Source organism: Leopardus geoffroyi, chromosome D4 (genome assembly GCF_018350155.1).
Source record: "Leopardus geoffroyi isolate Oge1 chromosome D4, O.geoffroyi_Oge1_pat1.0, whole genome shotgun sequence".
Taxonomy (NCBI): Eukaryota; Metazoa; Chordata; class Mammalia; order Carnivora; family Felidae; genus Leopardus; species Leopardus geoffroyi.
This window is the reverse complement of record NC_059342.1, coordinates 8,614,988-8,634,075: the sequence shown is the minus strand read 5'-3', so window position 1 is coordinate 8,634,075 and position 19,088 is coordinate 8,614,988. Positions and strand designations below refer to the sequence as shown.

Genomic DNA, 19,088 nt, shown 5'->3' with positions numbered 1-19,088 from the left:
CGCGGTCCGTGAGTTCGAGCCCCGCGTCAGGGTCTGGGCTGATGGCTCAGAGCCTGGAGCCTGTTTCCGATTCTGTGTCTCCCTCTCTCTCTGCCCCTCTCCCGTTCATACTCTGTCTCTTTCTGTCCCAAAAATAAATAAACGTTGAAAAAAAAAAAAAATTAAAAAAAAACAGGTACGTGGCCAGAACCAAAAAAACGGCAATATACTTTAAGTCCTTCCAGAGCTATTCCAATCCTATTAGACCCGTACGTGACAATCCATCGTGACCTAAGTATGGAACCCTAAAGTTATTAGCTGTGAGGCAAACCCAGTGGAAATACCTTCTTTTACAGGGAGAACGGAGAGATCTCTTTCAGCGTGCGAACTGACTGGAAATGCGTAAGGGTGCAGCATACAGACGGTATTCAATACTTATTGGTTCACCAGAAACTCAAGTGGTATTCATTTAAAAAGTGGGCAAAGCACAACACTTTTACAAGACAAAATTATACTGATCAAGGAGATGTGGATCATTTCGTGTTAAACTCCTGCAACTAACACGGATCTTTACCTCATCCCTCAAAGTACTGAACACCCACGAGAGCATCATCTCGCGTGTTCATCATCTCCTCCCGCCTCTCCCTCCCCCACTAAGATCACTGAATGAGGAATCAAAGAACCTGACAGGTACCAAAACTTCTATACGGGTAAGCCTGATATATATATATTGTTTCTATTTGCTTGACAGGTCCCTTCCCAAATAAAGACAACTCAAGCTTTTTGTACTTTAATGAAAACTCCAACAGAGAAACACTAGGCTCTAAGAAAATCCAATTCCTGGGAGGCCCTGAGGCTCAACTTTGCAAAGATAATGTTGATACACTTCAGGGCAAAGACCAAAGGAGCAGGAAAGTGGAGGGGAAGGCGGTTCAAGCCACGAGCGACACACTCACCTTGGGCGTGCCGTGCCACAGGCAGTGCATGGCCACTCTGGCGCCATCGTGTGTGTGTGCCAGGTATATGACCGCCTCGCGGATGGCTTCGATCATTTCCTGGGGAACAAACGCCACCACGGCTTTATTTTGTCCTTTCCTCCTGCCTTTTTAAAATCTTCTACTGAGAACCAGTTATACACAGAGAATCACAGAGACTAGAGGTGGAGAACAATTTCATTTTTAATCGTATAGAGACGCGTGCAGAAAACACAACCTTTTCCTACACCTCTTTTTCGCCATCGAGGGCAGTGAATACCGGTGGTACGCGATTTCTATTAAAATACCCGAGGAGTTTTACCAATATCTATTCAGAAAAGTATGTATGTGTGTTGTATATTCTAAAAGATTTTTCAAGAAAAATAAAGCTACGAAGTGGCTGTAGAAGGAGGGAGTTTTTAATAGTAAAGCCAGATAAAAAAGATACAAGATTATTCCCTAAAACGGTCGTGTGTGTAATGAGCAGAAAACAAAACACTACTTTGGGCTGTAAAAGTTTCTCTTTTTCAGTCTGTCACTGGATTACTTCTAGAAATCATTTTCTTAATTCACCGTAAAAACACTCAACTGATATTTCCCTAAGAATAAGGAGTCTGTTAGACTAGGTCCTCATTTATCAATGACCCCTTTAGTAAAATCCCAATTACTAATGTCTTACAAGGTAATTTGGCGTATTTTTAATCTTTCTGCATGGTCAATGTACCTAATTTCTTAATTGTATCTGGGAAGCCTAGCACATAGAGGTAAATGAGTTCCAACAGTTCTGCTAGGCCCCACGTTAATCTGTTCCCGACTTAAAAATTTATATTAAATAAATAAAACATATACAAAGTCTCCAACCAGGAAAGAGACTATTTTCTTCAATAAGAAATACGTGATTTCATCCGTAACGATTTTGTAATCTTATCTCAGGATGGGTCCCAGGAATACAGCGCTCAGCTTACATATCTAAACTTATGAATCTATTCAAAGCTATCCAGTTGGAGAGTTAATGCCCCCAGGGCCAGGGAAGATTTGTCCCACTACTGTACATTCACACCAAGTTCCCAATGATGTTCTGTGATTAATACATTCAACACTAAAAAATAAATAATAATGAGAAAGATTTTCCACTACTGACTATATTCCAGCGCTCATATTCTCGTATCTCAAAGTACTGTCCCGCCTTAAAATATCCAGGACTGTGAGATAGTGTGCCCTGCAGAAAAGAGAGAAATCCCCAAAAGTGAAGCAGCACCTGCTACAGTCGTTGAACCACAAGCTGAGGTGAGCAGCTTACTCTTGGAAAATTCTCTTCTCTATACCAACTTGTGAGAGGGTCAAAATTCCTATGAATGTTTAATCTGGTGTATTTGTTAAAAAGCAGTCAGGGTTATTATTTTAGTTACCCCTTACTAATAAAATGAGGACGAATGGGCAATGTGGTCACGGTTTGATGAGGCAAGCAAAGTTCAGGGGAGTAAATGATGAATTCTCATTTGTATTCCCCTCGCTGACCTGAAGGGCAGTACAAATTACCTTCCCTCTCTGTTCCTTACCTTCTATCATATGAGGTCCAGTCTCTCATGGTCCATTTAGTTTTACATGAGTGTCCTCCCCTAACCTTTTCACGTCGACGTGAATTTTGTATCAGCACGGGTGAATTTCAAACTACCTGAATGCTGAGTATCTATCCGTTAATTTTCAGTGTGGTTAGCTGGAGGACTGGCTTATAATTAAAGTAAGTATCTGGCTTATAATTAAAATATAAAAACCCAACAAAATTCATAAAACTACAGTCGATTCCACAGTCTTCTGGCAAATATCTAAAGGGAATTGGAGACTCGTTCAAAGGGAGTTCAGTGCCTTATCTTCGCTAAATAAGGAAACAACTCTTTAAAATTTCCAAAAGACAATGTCCATTAAAGCAGTGTTTTACATCTTAAGGTGGCTCTTCCTCTATGTTTGGTTTGAAAACTAAAGGCAAGAACTTACTGATCTTAGCTTGGCAGGTGCGTAGGTAAAGAAGTCCAAGAATACTTTATGCACCAATGAGTGCTTAATCACAGCTTCCCTGAAAGACAGACAAGGACAAGAGAATATGTCAGATCTGGCCCTACGATAATAGGGACACAGATGACCTCAGTCGTCCTAAAATACTCAAAGTAAGTAAAATGGTTTTAGAAAATGTTGTCTGTCACAAGACAGAGTGCACCTTTTCAGTAATACACTAAGAATTAAAAACGACAACAACAACAACAACAACAAACTTTTAGATGATAAAAATCTTTTAGTGTCGTCCACTACAACCAAAACCAGAGCACAAATGTCTAGTATCTCTAGAGGAAATCATCATTCCAATAACTTTCTCCCATCTTCAATAAGGACATCTACATTTTCTCACCCAACAATGGACTTGTGATTAGGAATCCCTATGTGCATCTATTTTTTAATAGCTATTTTCTTTCTGTCAAGCACCCTTCACAACGCTTAGTTTCATAAAATAATCCTAGCACAATCAAAGCATGAATAGAAGGAAACAGTATCAGTGACCTCAACAACACCGCATCGATCTAAGCTTCTTAGCGCGACACGTGCTGAATTCAAACGTACGGTGGAGGCTCACGGTCAAGGCACCAAAGACCTGGAGCTGATAAGAAGTATCTACGCAGCTGGCAAACACATGTGGCCTTTATGGGCAAAGCACTGCTTCTGAGTGTTTTGGAAATATTAACCCATTTAATCTTCATAATCCTCCTCGGAACGTGTACTACTATTATCCCAAATCTTGTAGATGTGGAAACTGAGGCACACAGAGGTTAAGTTATTCAACGTCACAGCTAATAATTGAGGGGGGCACCAGGATTCACAACCAGGCAGTTTGGGTCGCAAAGGATATCCCTTAAACACTCCACTATGGTACAAACTCCAGGGAGGCCATATGCCTGAGCATCTAAGTTTTATGATCCAATTCAAATAAGTGAATCTTTTTGGGTAACTATCTACCTTTCCTCTGCAAGGGTTATAGAACAATTTCTTCCTTCGAATGCCATCTGTTAAGAAAAGACAAAAACAGCTTTCTTACTTCTGGGCCATTGGAGTTAGAATCTGCTTCATTTCATCCATGATAAGCTCTAGCTTTTTGGGCTGTACCTCTAATACTTTGTCCAGAGTTGGGTGATCCGTAGACTGCAATGAGAGAAAAAAAAAAAAAATCAAACTCCTTTAAATTTAACCGAGTTTCTTCAACATCACAGCAAAGACAAATCAATTATAGTTATTTTAAATAAACTCAATATAAATTTCCGATTTCCCATATTCACATAACGAACGCCCTGCTGTAAATACCCCCACAGAGTAACCTGATTTTCTGGTTCCAACTCTATACACCCATCAACGTATTTAAACAACTGTCCAACTCAGCCAGTCAACAGGCACCTTACCTAGCACGTACTTCATCGTAAGATCAGATAGTCAGCTCACAAATTCTTGCCACCATGGATATTCCCAGAGTGACAGTTACAAAAGAAACGAGCTAGGAGCTGGACCTGACTGGGGGAAGCAATCTCTGGAGAGAGAGGGGTGCATTTAGGTCCCAAGGTCTGAAATAGACCCTTTCATCGTCCTAGTCCCCTTATTGGCCTCTAATGGATTCAATCCTGTACCGTGCCCAAGGCTGGTTCTCTCTACTCCCTTTCCTCCCTGGATTCCACCTAGAGAAGGACAGTCCACACACAGGAAGAAACACAGAAGGCAGCTACAGGGAGCCCGATACACGTGAGCCCGAGCTGGTTAGGGGGTGGTTACAAAGCTCTGCTAACTATGAAGAGACCTCTACCTCAGTCCGGCAGAAACGGATGTCCTGAAGCATTACGCAGGGAACTCGGGAGAGAAGAACAGTGCAGTCTAATTTAAAGGGGATTCAGGCATCATGCCCCGGAAGAAAGGGAAATGGAAGTCTGATCATTTGCTCATCACACCAGAGACAAAATAATCCAAGAGAACGAAGGGTAGGAGAATCTCTTAATGGACCAGACAAAGCAAAAATAGAACATTCTGAGACCAGGGCACTGGAAGGTCAGGAACGGCACACGGAAAAAGTAAAAGCGCCAGCGAGAATGTTCTGGAAGGTCACCTTGTAGAGCTGAAACGTGTTCCCGTAGAGCTCCTCCGTCAGCATGTTCCTCTGCTCCAAGACGGCCCTGTCATTGTACGCGTACTCCACGATGGAGGACGCCTCCGCGTGCCGCAGCATCTTCCTCACGTGCCCTTTGAAACTTCTCATGATCTCTGCAATCTGCGGCTTACTCCTAAAGCCGGGGATGGTGGGAGAACATCAGCGACAGGAGGAGGAAGTGGGGCGGCCACAAAACCCAACTTCTCCTGAAACCGGCCCATTAGAACGCAGGGCAGCCTACCTGGGGCAGGAGAGCCACCCGCCTCATCCCTCATTGGCCTTGTCCTCCCCCCCCCCCCCCCCCCACCCCAGCTCCCAGCCTGCTCAGGAGCCAACTTGCTCCTGGCCGCTGAGACCTGACTTTGCCAAGCAGCTGAAAGATCCTGAGCAAGTTACTTGAATTCTGTGACTCAGCTTCTTTGGTCACGTCACAGACAGAACATGGTCGAGGTAAGAGGTGAATGACTTAAATGCCCAGAGAACTGTGGCCAGCACTGTGTTCCTAGTGCCAGGAGCCCGTATTAAACTGTTTGGCGTGAAAAAGTAGGGGAGACGGAGAGAAAGGGAAGGTGAAAGACCAAGAGGCCAGGAAACAGGATTGTCTAATTGAAACAGGACTTCAGGGTGCCTGGGTGGCTCAGTCAGTTAAGTGTCTGACTCTTAATTTTTAGCTCAGGTCATGATCTCGAAGCTTCATGGGTTCAAGCCCCACACAGGGCTCCGTGCTGATGCTATGGAGCCTGCTTGGGATTCTCTCTCTCCCTCTCTCTGCCCCTCCCCACTTGTGCTGTCTCTGTCTCTCTCAAAATAAACAAACTTAAAAAAAAAAAAAAAAAGGACGTCATTATAAGTATTTACGTTACATTCTAACATGATCAAGCAGCTGATAATTACAGGCAGAAACACATTTTTTGAAAATTCTGTCAACTGAACTTTTCTATGGTTAGCACATCTGGGCACGTGGTGCTCAAACAGAGAAGTCAGGGCAAGCCGCAATTCCAGCTACTCTAGGAAGTGTTCCCACCCAGACGTTCCCTAACCTACTGACCCCGCCGGGCCTCCGCCCTTTCCCCTCCCAGCCCTGCACCTTCTAAATACGGGTAATGAATTCTAAGCTAATCATTCAATTTCTCTTCTTCCAGGACGTCAAAATAAGAGTGGAGAAGGCAGTATCATCATTCACATTACTTGGATAATTGTTTTTCACACCATACTCCCCAGCAACACGACAAGCATCTGCCCCGGGCTGCTGATTATGATCCCAGACCAAGTGCCCAAGTGTTGTCCACGCCTTTAAAAGACTAACGACAATATACGTTATAAACAAAACTCACCCGTACATGAGAAATTTCTTAACAATATTTCTGGAATACTTAGCTTTACTCAATTGGACAAAATCATCTGAAAAACAAAACACATTATCATGAGCTGACAAGCTCACGTCGGCCCTCCAGTACCAGAGAACTGTGTAAACACACAATCCTGGGAACAAACAACTCTCTTACTCGCCCCACGCAAAGAACCCATAGAAACAAAAAGAGGTCCTGCAGAGAACACATTGCTTTCCCTCAACAAGGATGATTTTCCAAGGCAGTCCCAGGTATCTCAAGAGAAAAAGTGACTTATTGTAAAGCATCACGATTAATCTCCAACAGAAGAGACCTACCTCGCAGCTCCTCAAAAGCCTGTTTTCGCTGTTCTTCGTTACCATACTGAATGTAACACTGGATCACACGAGTGGAGTCATGAGCAAATGCCATCTGCAGGGAAGACAGTTCGGGCTGTTAGACGGATCTCTCTGAAGAGTTCTATCACAGCGCTTCTGTTTTGCTGCTACTTTCCTTCCCAGGAACAAGGGAGGGTCTTCGTGGACAAAATCAAACCTAGGTTACTCGGGAGTAGAAATGCTCGTTTTAATTGCACAAAATGACATTCCTTGGTTCTGCCGCTTACCGTCCAACACTGGGACAGATTTAACCATCTTGCAAGATTCCTATCGTTATAATTAAAAGCAAAGCAAATCAAACCAAACCTCTTTAATGGTTATACATACTATTATTTCTCATGGCTCTGAAAGTTACGTTGCCTAAAGGAAATTTTCCAATTCAAAAATTTTATTATTCTCTGATTTTTTTTGTTTACATAAGTGATCTAAGAATGTCTGGCCTTGGCAACATAAGGTATAGATAGAAGACTGATCTAAAAGCCTTGCTACACAAGTAGCAAGTCATTTTTTGACTTGTTGGAACTAAAAAATTTTAAAGCCAGAATGAGCAACAAATAAAAAGCACTATTAAAGTAGACTGGTGGGGGGGGCGCCTGGGTGGCGCAGTCGGTTAAGCGTCCGACTTCAGCCAGGTCACGATCTCGCGGTCTGGGAGTTCGAGCCCCGCGTCAGGCTCTGGGCTGATGGCTCAGAGCCTGGAGCCTGTTTCCGATTCTGTGTCTCCCTCTCTCTCTGCCCCTCCCGCGTTCATGCTCTGTCGCTCTCTGTCCCAAAAATAAACAAACGTTGGAAAAAATAAATAAATAAAGTAGACTGGTGGGACGCCCAGGTGGCTCAGTTGGTTAAGCATCTGACTTCAGCTCAGATCATGATCTTGCGATTCCTGGGTTCGAGCCCCGCATCGGGCTCTGCGCTGATAGCTCAGAGCCTAGAGCCTGCTTCAGATTCAGTGTCTCCCTCTCTCTCTGCCCCTCCCCTGCTCACACTCTTTCTCTCTCTCTCAAGTAAACATTAAAATAAGCAAATAACATGGCACAGTAAAGAATCATTTTGCATAATTGATTATTTATGGTTACTGATCCACGAGTCCTGTGGTGAGGATCTGATTTATCCAGTAGTTGTGAGGGGGGCAGAGGTGGTATATGAAATACAACAACTTTTCAGGGTGCCTGGGGCTCAGTTAAGTGTCTGACTCTTGGTTTCGGCTCAGGTCATGAACTCATGGTTTGCGAGTTCGAGATCCATGCCAGGCTCGTTGATTTAAGTAAAATTTTTGAAAATGAATTTTTAAAAGATCACTGATATTTTACTAACTCCCCAGGAGTAAGGTCCCTCACTACGAAAGGTTTTATTTACTCAGTATCATAAAAGGTATTTGAAATTTGGGGCCAAATACATTTAAAACCGTATCGCGCCTATTGTGAACGGTCACCCAGCCTTTACTGAGAGCGAGCTGGTTTCAGTTGTTACAAATGCCATTACCAGCCTGCCCTACTTACTGTTTTAATCTTCCCTTGAATCAGCTTCTGCAAATCACCCATCAACTTGACTCTCTTTTCTTTGTCACAGTCTTTTCTACAAACGAGAATAAAGGAGGAGGAATCACGGCTGAAGTAAAGACGTCATTTCCAACACAAGAAACTAAAAACCACACCAGGGTACGTCTGCCCAGTTAGAGGGATTTTTCTCTCCGGAGGCAGCGGACCTCCGAGGTGAAAATTACTATTCCAGAGCAACCGGAGAAAAGTGATTTTCTCAAAGACAAGAACTCATGTCACAAGGTATAATTTTATGCATCAGCTTACATCTTCACGGCCCAAACCTCAAATGTCAAGAAAACAATAAAACAAGTCCAAGAGATCGAAGGCTTAAGTATCTCAAAACCTAGCTGGTAGGAAATTGTCCTTCATTTTCTCAGAACTCTCCCAGGAAGAAATTTCCAACCCATTCTAATTCTCATACGTTTTCATAAACATATGTGACATCATCCTACGGATCCCACACGCGTGTGCCGTGGGCAGACATCTGATACCGAGGTCTCTCCTGGAGCGCTGGGTTCTCCGCGAATATCCCAAGCGCTGTGCAGTTTACCTTAGGACATCTCGCTATGAACGAGGGGTGCCCACACCCCTCCACCCTCTCAGAGGGACTAACGAAGAGGCCGTCAGGTGGCACTACCGTCGTAAGGTCTCCCAAATCTGCTTCGCACGAACAACGATGTCATAGTTGGTTTTATCACTGAGTTGTCGGCTCTGTTTCAGTTCCTTCTTCTTCTTTTTGAAGTCATCCCACTTCGGTTTCTTGGCCGCTGATTCTGGTCAGTAAAGAAATTATTTTCAATTACATTAGTTCCAAGTGCCACAAACCACTACCAGTCAGGTACACGGGGCAATCACTTATCGGGATCAACACTCCTTGTAAAAACTAAAGGGGGAAAAACATCATTCCCCGTAAACTTATACTTTCCTTCACTTTCTGAGCAGTTTATACATTGTAAATTTAGTTGAAACCAATCAACCATTTGGTCACCAGCTTTGTACCGATTCTTAACAAGACACCTATTAAGAAAAAAACAAAACCAAAAGGACTATAAAAGGAACTGAAAAGGGTTAGGCTTCTTTTTCAATTATAAAATAAAAATTCTACTTTGGGGCGCCTGGTGGCTCAGTCGGTGAAGCGTCCGACTTCAGCTCAGGTCACGATCTCACGGTCTGTGAGTTCGAGCCCTGCATCGGGCTCTGGGCTGATGGCTCAGAGCCTGGAGCCTGCTTCCGATTCTGTGTCTCCCTCTCTCTCTGCCCCTCCCCCGTTCATGCTCTGTCTCTCTCTGTCTCAAAAATAAAATAAACGTTAAAAAAAAATTAAAAAAAAAAAATTCTACTTTAAAACACCACAATCATTGGACTTCAGGTATAATCAATTCTTAATGTAAACAAAATTCAGTCCAAACTAAAACAGGGGGGAAAAAATTATTAACATTCTCAGTACTCTGAGGGTTGTTATGTACCTTTGAACTTTTACAACAATGCTGTGAGGAGAACACTATTAATATGCCCTTTTTCCCATCAGGGGAACAAAGGCACTAAATAGTTCCGTTCCTTGTCCAAGATCAGGCACATCCTAAGTGGTAGACCCAGTGGGAACCCGAAAGACCGCTGTCAAACTTCCTGCCCTGCTCCCTCTTACTCAGACCTATGCATAATCAAAATTTCTATGTCTTCTCCAGAGTAATGCTCTGTAAATCTTGTATCTTCCAATGAGTATTTTGTTTCCTTCAAAATCTAAGGAACTTATCAACTGAATGAAAAAACCCCATAAGGCCTAACGAAGAACAATTTAATAAAACGGGTATTATTTACGCGAGCGTCCTGCAAAGAACCCTTTGGAGAATTACTGACTTCTAAACCTCTCCCATTCTCGGATTGGAAAATGCACTCATTCTAAAACACCTAGAAAATGCAACAACATCCTATCACCTCAAAACCTACACACTGAGCGGCAACTTCTATTTTCTTCTTGCCATTTCCCTATGCCTGTTTTATATTCATCTTTAAAAATTCCGGATCTTACTGCTTCATTTCAACATTATACTGTAAGCATTCTTCCATGAAGCGAAATTATTTCTCAAGAACGTAATTTGTAGTAATTTTTAACGGCCCGTACAATTTACGACAATGTATTTAATTATTTCCTTTACTGTTTACTTATTTGTTCCCTGCCTGGTAATCAGAGATGACAGGAAAGAGCGGGCACATTTCCCACTCATACTAGTTCTGTTCGTGGTGCACCGTACGGAAGAAGGCAGGGGCTGCTCCGGAGCTCGTGTGATTCCACAAAGCTCTGGGCGCCCTTGACACCTGCCACGCTAGGTTGCAACACACATTCACAACTTCCGGGATCTCTAGTACCCAACCTCCCTCAGTTGCCGATATAAAAATAGGAGAAAACCCAATCAGAGTCAGGAGCCGATCTCCCACAGCAGAAGGAACCAGGGCCACAGGTCTTCACGTGAGCAGGCACGTGTTCAAAATGTGGTGGCGAGAACTCTAGCAGGGAAACAGACTTAGCACCTGCTAGAGAGGCTACGAGAAACAGCAACTCGGGGAGGGGGGGGGGGGGGCGGGCAGGGTGGAGAGAAGGATGAAGAGACAGGGATGGAGAGAAAACAGGCGTGCTGGAGCATAAAAGGACCCTGCCAGCCGAATGGGAAACAATGGGATTGCCCTTCCTTCTTCCGTCCCCACCTCCCTGTCCCCCTCGTGGGCGGTCCTCCACATCTGTCCCCACCTCCCGTCCCCCGGTGAGCAGTGCTCCACGGAGCAGAGCCAGGACCCGGGCTGGGACACCAGACTCAGAAGGCTCCCCGCAGTGGTCTCAGCTGGCAGCAAAGGAGCCGTATTAGGAGCTGCCATGTTGAAGAGAATGAGGACACTGGAGAGATCCTCGTGACGCTGCAGAGAAGGGTACACGTCTGGCAGCACATGACATCCGGGAACGGCTGGTCTGAGGCCAGGACCAAACCACGCACAAGTGGCGGGGGGTGGGGGTGGGGTTCGCCCTGAACAACAGCCAGCAGAGCTCTGGGTGAGGAACCATCCCTCGAACATAACGACGAAGAGAACGATTTGTTTCAAGGGGCACAGGAGCCCTGCCAACGCTTTCATCAGTCAGCAGCTGGTCCTGAGCCTCAACCTGCCATGTGTCCACTACGATGGCTGTGCCCCGTCTCCAGAACCGTGCACCAGATCCAAGCCACCAGGTGGGCGGACTCTGTTAGACAGGCCCAAGCTCCCAGAGGGCAGGCTCTACACGCCTCCTGTTGACCAAGGCATCCTTAGTCAAGGGAGATACTGAGCTGATACTGGTTCTTTAAGCTTCTATGTTGCTTATTCGGGGCCTATACCCTTACTGGTTGTTACACTTTTTCGTCCCCATCTCCTGGCAAGGTGCGCAGAAAACTCACATGTTTCTTGGTTGAACCATTCAATCAGTCAGTAAAATCTGGCCTACAGAAAGGGACGTTTCACTGAGGTTCTACTGTAGAAAGCTGTTACAGCTCAGCTGAACTCCATGGCCAGGATAACTGAGCAAGAGCCTAGGAGATTAGGCACTCCAAGCACCGGAAGACAACTGTGCCCAGGGAAGGTGCTTTCCGGTGTTTATCTAACCCCATCTACTCCCCACCCCAAATGCTGCCTGTCAAGGAACAAGAATGGAAGGTCTCTACCAATGGCACAATGGTGTCCACACTGTCCACAAAGACGATGCTCAAGGAACCAGTGCTTACCATCACTTTTACCATCTGCCTGGAATTTTCTCTTCCTGTTGAATTTATTTGCCTGCTGGAATTTGTTCTTTGGTATTTTATCCCCTTGCTGCTTATTTTTGAACTGCTTTACACCTTTTTTCCCGGGTTTTGTGGCACATTTCTCGAAGTTCTTAGGTGTGATTTTAGGTCCACCTTCCTTGACAACTTTTCTTGGAAAGGTCTTTGACGAACCAGAACCTAGGGACAGTAATAATTATGAGAGTTCAGGGATCTGGAGCCTAGATCTCTTTTATCCACTGGGCTGTGTTTGTTACACAAAAGAACACGCTCTTTAGAGAAACACACTGTCTTACTCTTAAATATGGAGAATAGAACTTTTAAAAAAATCAAAACACAATTTTAAAGCTTTTTCTGATTTCTAAAATTAGAATACACGTGCACTAAAGAAAATCGACAAAGTAGGGAAATGCATAATAAAAATCATCCACAAATTGTACAGATAAACCACTTACAGATAAACCACGTGTAAGTCACGCGTATTTCTGCTTTAAGCACGTAATTTGATAATAATACATTTTATTTCTATCTCCTGTATTCTACTTTAATGACACCTTGTCATTCAAGTCTTCATACGTTATTTTCAGAGGTTCAATGACATAATAGGGGGTCTAATAAAATGAACACTTAAAATTTAGAAAGTATATATGTTACGGGTGCCTGGGTGGCTCAGTACTCAGTTGGTGAAGGGTCCGACTCTTGATTTTGGCTCAGATCATGATTTCACAGTGGTGAGATAGAGCCCTATGTTGGGCTCTGCACTGGGCATAGAGCCTGCTTGGGATTCTCTCTCTTCCCACCACCCCCCCCCCCCGGCCTCTCCCCAAAGAAATAAATAAACTTCAAAAAAAGGAGAAAGTATGTATTAAATGATATACCAAATTTAAAGGTTATTTTTTTTACTTAAGGACGTTATTATTTTATTAAATACACATTGAATTAAAGACATTAATTTTTACAAATTTCTAACTTTGAAAAAAGTTTTTCAAAGCCCATGATACAGGTATTTGATAAAAATCTTTGGCTAACTAAGCTTGCAAACTAAGTACCTCACAAACGAGATGAATCAGTTAGGCACGGACAGAGTCCCTGACTTTTCCCTTCTGCAACACTGACACCTGATGGCGTAATAGCGACTTCACACCCAGAGATCTGGAAGCCGGAGGGCAGCCTGGTTACCAGTAGCAGGCATTGCTCAGGCATAGTTTCTCAAACACGAACATAAAATGTTGCAGTAAATTAATGACAACAATGAGGCAGCAGCATCCGCAGCTGAGATCAGGGGTCTTCCGTGAAGAGAGCACCCCCAATTTTCCAGGCAACGTCTTAAATGTCTTAGTTTCACGGGGAACTCGCAAACTCGGACACAAGAACTCGTACTTCCCCCTAATCCTAGCCCGGGAATACAGACCCACATCTGCTCTAGGCCCCCTCATCCCACCACCCCCTCCCTCCGGTTACAAGGGACACGGCCACATGGTTTGGGAGGACTATCTTACCACTGTTTTTATGAAATATGTTTTTTTCTTGTGAGGTCTTCACATCTTTTCCTGTGATTTTTTTTTTCCCTTTAACTTCCATTGTAGCAGTTCTGGAAGACAAAGCAAAACCCAAAAGGGATCACTGGATTGCTCTCACCCAGTAAGGGTCATCAATCAAGCCACGTTTAGTCCTTGGATTTCATGGATGCAGGACAAATCACCTGGACAGACCATGGGTCAACAAGTCCAGGGACTACGCAGCCACGGTTTCTAAGATTTTAAAAGTGGAAATGACAAGATACCAACACAAAAATTAAGAACATGTACACCTAGCGTGTGATGTACGTGGAGGCAACACTTTAGCAATAATTCTGGGTAAAAACAGACCATGACATTTAATATGACACAAGTGTCAGTGTTTGTGTTTCTTATAACTTAGGAAGACTGTGTGATGAGAAACTGACAGGGATGCCTAGGTGGCTCAGTCAGTCGAGCGTCTGACTTCGGCTCAGGTCATGATCTCACGTTCATGAGTTCGAGCCCTGCGTCGGGCTCTGTGCTGACAGCTCGGAGCCTGGAGCCTGCTTCGGATTCTGTGTCTCCCTCTCTCTCTGCCCCTCTAAGCTCATGCGCTCTCTAACATTAAAACGATTTTAAATAAATAAACATTAAAAAAAAATAAACTGACAATACCGTCATGTGGATTTCTTGGTTTCCATCCTAAAAAGTCCAGAACAAAAAATAGATTGCACTCAACCATATATTCAAATTTAAGGAAAGAAAATCAAAGTTACCTACAAGTTCCCTATGCATACCACTGTAGCTAAAACAAAGACTAACTTCAAATGCTTAATTTGCTATTCTTTTAGAAGCAACCAGTAATTTTCAGTGATCTCCAAAGTAAGGTTATGGTGGGATATTCAATATTTCATTTGGAAGAAATCTAACAGGTCACTTCCGGGTCCAGAGAGCTCACTATACACAGGGCATGCAACAGATAACCCCTTGATTACCCGAGGCTCCTGAAAGCTCAGAGAATATGCCAAGAGCAAATGTCACTTGCCTATTTCTCTACCTTCCAAAGTTGTACATTTATTTCTAAAGTTCTGACGTTGACGCTCTAGAGTAGATGTTAGAAATTCCTAGACAATACCAGATATTCCTAAAACAAGAATCTTCTACTCAAGAACAACTAATTTTGCAAGATTATTAACGGGTATAAGAAAAAAGAAGTGTTAAGGGGCGCTAGGGTGGCTCATTTGGCTAAGCGTCCGACATCAGCTCAGGTCACGATCTCACTGTGGGTTTGAGCCCCATGTTGGGCTCTGTGCTGACAGCTCGGAGACCGGAGCCTGCTTCAGATTCTGTGTCTCCCTCTCGCTCTCTGCCCCTCCCCTGCTCACTTTCCCTGTCTCTGAAAAATAAATAAACGTTAAAAAAAATTAAAAAAAAAAAAAAGGGTTCAAAGATGGCATGTATTTGAGAAATAGTGAATTAAATGAAAATAATTAGGCTTTTTAAAGAAAGGCTTTTCAGATTCTTTTCATTTGCTAATTTAAGCCATCAATCACCAAACACAGGCTAAAGTAGGAAAGATTTTCTCAACCCTAATTGAGTCCCTTTTTCTTGAAACATCTCAAGGGACCAGTAAGGTTGCAAAGAACTCTCTGGAAAGTGCAGCTGACTTCAGTCTTTCCTATTATAATTCTGAAAAATGGAGGGCCCCTGAATTACTCTGTTTCCTTAGGTCATTCATTGGTTAACTGTGGGCTCATTTCAGCACTTGGCCGCTTTATCACAACGATGCTTGTATCTCTTAGTTATTCTGTGCTGCTGTTGGTCTAAAAATGCAGACATTTATATATTTTCTCTGTACATTTGTTTTCACCGTTCATTTTGAAATAGTTTTCGTTTTACACAAGAGTTTGGAAAGAGAAACCGAATGTTCTAGTCCACTCCTCACTCAGCTTCCTCCGACGTTAGCATCTTACCACAGCACTTTGTCAAAACTGAGAGACAGGATCAGCACAATACTCTTAACTTCGGATTCTGCCCGTCCTTCCGGACCAGGATCCACTGTAGTTAGTCATCAGGTCTCCTTAGTTTCCACCAACCTGTGACCGTGTCTCGCTCTTCTTTCCCACGACCGAGATGCTACTCAAGAGTACTGGTCACTGGGCACAATATTCTCCTCTGGGGTTTGCCTGAGATTTGCTGGTGATCCGACTGGTGTGGATCTTTCTGAAGAGTGTCACAGAGCTACGTGCCCTTCTCATCAGGTCACAGCGGCACTGACTGGCCTTATGTCTACCAATGATATTTTTAATTCTTCTGCAGGGAGAAGTGTGTCCCTTCTTCATTTACTTATTTAATCACGTATTTACATCAAGATGGCCTCGCACGCATTTTACTCCTTGGGTTCGAACCCAATCCTATAGTTGCTTCGTTGCTCAAACTGCGCCAGCTGTGGCCAGCAGGAAATCTCAGAGGCTGCTTCGGTCTTTGCGACGTGACCCGTCCGGTTGGTTTCCCACGCCCTTACCTCCTGGCACTTGTGCCAAGTTCATCCGGCAACTTCCCTGCACTGGCCCTGAAACCAGCCACTTCTCCGAGGAACCCTGGTTCCTTTTATTGAGAAGGGCAGGATCTGAACGCGAGGCGCACTTGACGTCACTGCTTCTAGGGCTTTCACCAGACGGGGCTGGTGACACCCAGGTCCGTATACCAGCGTCTGTGGACGCGGGAGCCTGCATTTCTTTGTCTATCTGGTAAGTTCACACTAACGTCTCCAACTCTAATCAAGCGCCACAGGGTTCATTCTGGTCTTCCCCTCTTGCCTTGTCACTTTTTTCTCTTGACAGGGAGAAACTTGCCACCAGTGATCTGCGTAGCACATGTAGTTTCAGAATGCCACACTGTATGCCCGTGGGAAACGAACTTCCCAACTCCACCACAGTTTATTTACAACTTTCTTCCCCCCCCCCAACAGTATCCATTTACAGTACTGTTTTTCAAAATTACTTAGGTCAACTTCCCCCACCACTCCCTTCAGTGAGGTCATTTTATAGGTTTGTACAAGTTAGATTTAGTTTTCGCGGTCTGCATTCCATTTCCAGACACGACGGCTGACTTTTCTGCACCCGCAGTCAAGCTCACTCTTTGGTGGAGGGCGCTGATTCTGACAAATGCAGAGTCCTGTCTCCACCACCAAAGTGCATTAGGGTACTGTTTTAACTCCAAAAAGTCCCCAGGGGAGCCCCTCTGCCATCATTCCCTCCTGGCAATCACTGATCTGTTTTCCGTCCCTCTGGTTGCGCCTCTTTTCAAACAGGTCGTATAAACAAAGTCAAGCTGCACGTAGATAGCCTTTTGGGTCTTCCTTCTTTCACTTGGCAAGACGCACTTGCTTGGGGAGCCTGTACCATCACATCTAATCGGCACCTTTCTTTGGCTTTCGGAACTGTTTCCTCTTTTTCCCCTTCCGCTATTCCCCATTCAGGCTCTGTATCTCTTGCTCAGCTTGGTTTTTGCTGTTGGATCCCAGCTGCTGTGATCCACTCTCCGCTGCCTGCTCAATCTACAAAGTCACCAATTTCGTACCATCTCGCTGCTCCAATAGCTTCAAAAGTTTCCTGACAACACGAAATACTTCAAACCAAACCGCTATCCAAAATTTAGTCCTAACCTACCCTCATCACAAACAACACACCCAAGCCAAACGTCTTCACTGTTCTTTTTCAGGATCCAAACTTTAAAGCCATTCTATCAAATATTAACCCTACCGACCCTTCAAATCCAGCTTAAATGACAACTTTTTTTTTTTTTTTTTGGTTTATTCATTTTTGAGAGAGAGGGAGCAGGGGAGGGATAGAGAAAGGGGGAGAGAAAATCCCAAGCACGCTCAGGGCAGTCAGCGCAGAGCCCAACACAGGTCTCAAACTCATGAACACGGGGGTTACGACCTGAGCCAAAACTCAAGAGTTGGACGCTTAACTGAATGAGCCACCCATATGTCCTTAAATGAATTTATTATTTCTTCTCCACACGCCTACCTTCTTTCCCAAATGATTCTCATTCTTAATCCTTTCTGGCACATTTTGATGGCCTTCTTACAATTTCACACCTTGGACTTGAAACATACTGCATACCTATACACTCTGCTAGAAAGCTACTGCGTTGAATAAAATATATGAAAAAGAAATTCAAAGTGGTGGAGTAGAAGCAAACAAAATTAAAACACAACATAATCGGGGCGCCTGGGTGGCTCAGTTGGTTAAGCATCCGACTTCAGCTCAGGTCATGATCTTGTGGGTTCATGGGTTCGAGCCCCACGTCGGGCTCTGTGCTGGCAGCTCAGAGCCTGGAGCTTGCTTCGGATTCTGTGTCTCCCTCTCTCTCTGCCCCTCCCCTGCTCACACACACTCTCTCTCAAAAAATAAATAAAACATTAAAATGTTTTTTAAAAAAAAATAAATAAAACACAACATAACTGTTACCACTGAATCACATATAAAGCGTTCAAAAAGCCACAGAGCTAAGAGGCCAATTTTGCCTTGTGGAATGAAATAGCAAAGATTTTCCAGGCACAGAAGGGCAGGTGACTGATCCCACCCTCTCAACAAGCTTAGCACTGAACTATGAAAGAGGTAAACCTTCAATATGCAACCTCCAAATAGTGGTATTTCTCAAGTGTCCCCCTCTCTCTCCACATTCCTCCCTAAGTCATCTCATCCAATCCCATGGCATTCTATGCTGAGAACTCCCAAATTACTTCCCACTCAGAACTGCTCCTTGGGTTCCAGACTTGTGTATCTAACTGCCTCCCTGACACCTTGGTTTACGTGTCTTACAGGCACTTCAGCCTTAATAAGTCCAAAATAAATTCTTCAACTATAACTCCACTGCAAAACACCCCCAAAGAAAAACATCCTCATCTAATCCACCCCACCCTATTTTTGCCATCTCAGCCAGCCACACATCATCTCAGGAGAACCTAAGAGTTACCCTTGACATTTTGCTCTCCCTCGTTTGCTATGTTCAATCCTTCCATAAATTCTTTTGACACCGCCTTTAAAAATACTTCCAGGGGCGCCTGGGTGGCGCAGTCGGTTAAGCGTCCGACTTCAGCCAGGTCACGATCTCGCGGTCCGTGAGTTCGAGCCCCGCGTCGGGCTCTGGGCTGATGGCTCAGAGCCTGGAGCCTGTTTCCTATTCTGTGTCTCCCTCTCTCTCTGCCCCTCCCCCGTTCATGCTCTGTCTCTCTCTGTCCCAAAAATAAATAAACGTTGAAAAAAAAAAATTTAAAAAATACTTCCAACTCGTCAACTTCCACCTCCACTACCACCAACCTAATGGAAAACACCAATACTTTTCAATGACATACTCAATAATAATCGAAATTGTAGACAATTCCTAAAGAGAACCT

The 19,088-nt window shown here is 44.1% G+C and overlaps 1 protein-coding gene across 2 annotated transcripts in view; it reads right to left on the bottom strand.

Annotated features, from left to right (window-relative positions):
* PUM3 (pumilio RNA binding family member 3) overlaps positions 1 to 18,734 on the bottom strand; it is a 44,001-nt gene extending 25,267 nt beyond the window's left edge. For both annotated transcript variants that reach the window (XM_045470449.1, XM_045470450.1), the window contains exons 1-11: positions 17,716 to 18,734; positions 13,682 to 13,773; positions 12,144 to 12,362; positions 9,035 to 9,170; positions 8,356 to 8,431; positions 6,797 to 6,890; positions 6,465 to 6,531; positions 5,089 to 5,263; positions 4,039 to 4,142; positions 2,949 to 3,027; positions 936 to 1,034 (exon numbers count right to left, since the gene is read on the bottom strand). In XM_045470449.1, coding sequence (XP_045326405.1) covers positions 936 to 1,034; positions 2,949 to 3,027; positions 4,039 to 4,142; positions 5,089 to 5,263; positions 6,465 to 6,531; positions 6,797 to 6,890; positions 8,356 to 8,431; positions 9,035 to 9,170; positions 12,144 to 12,362; positions 13,682 to 13,773; positions 17,716 to 17,759 — 1,185 coding nt within the window. In that variant the 5' untranslated portion in view covers positions 17,760 to 18,734. The remainder of the gene's footprint in view (positions 1 to 935; positions 1,035 to 2,948; positions 3,028 to 4,038; positions 4,143 to 5,088; positions 5,264 to 6,464; positions 6,532 to 6,796; positions 6,891 to 8,355; positions 8,432 to 9,034; positions 9,171 to 12,143; positions 12,363 to 13,681; positions 13,774 to 17,715) is intronic.
* Positions 18,735 to 19,088: the final 354 nt, after the last annotated feature.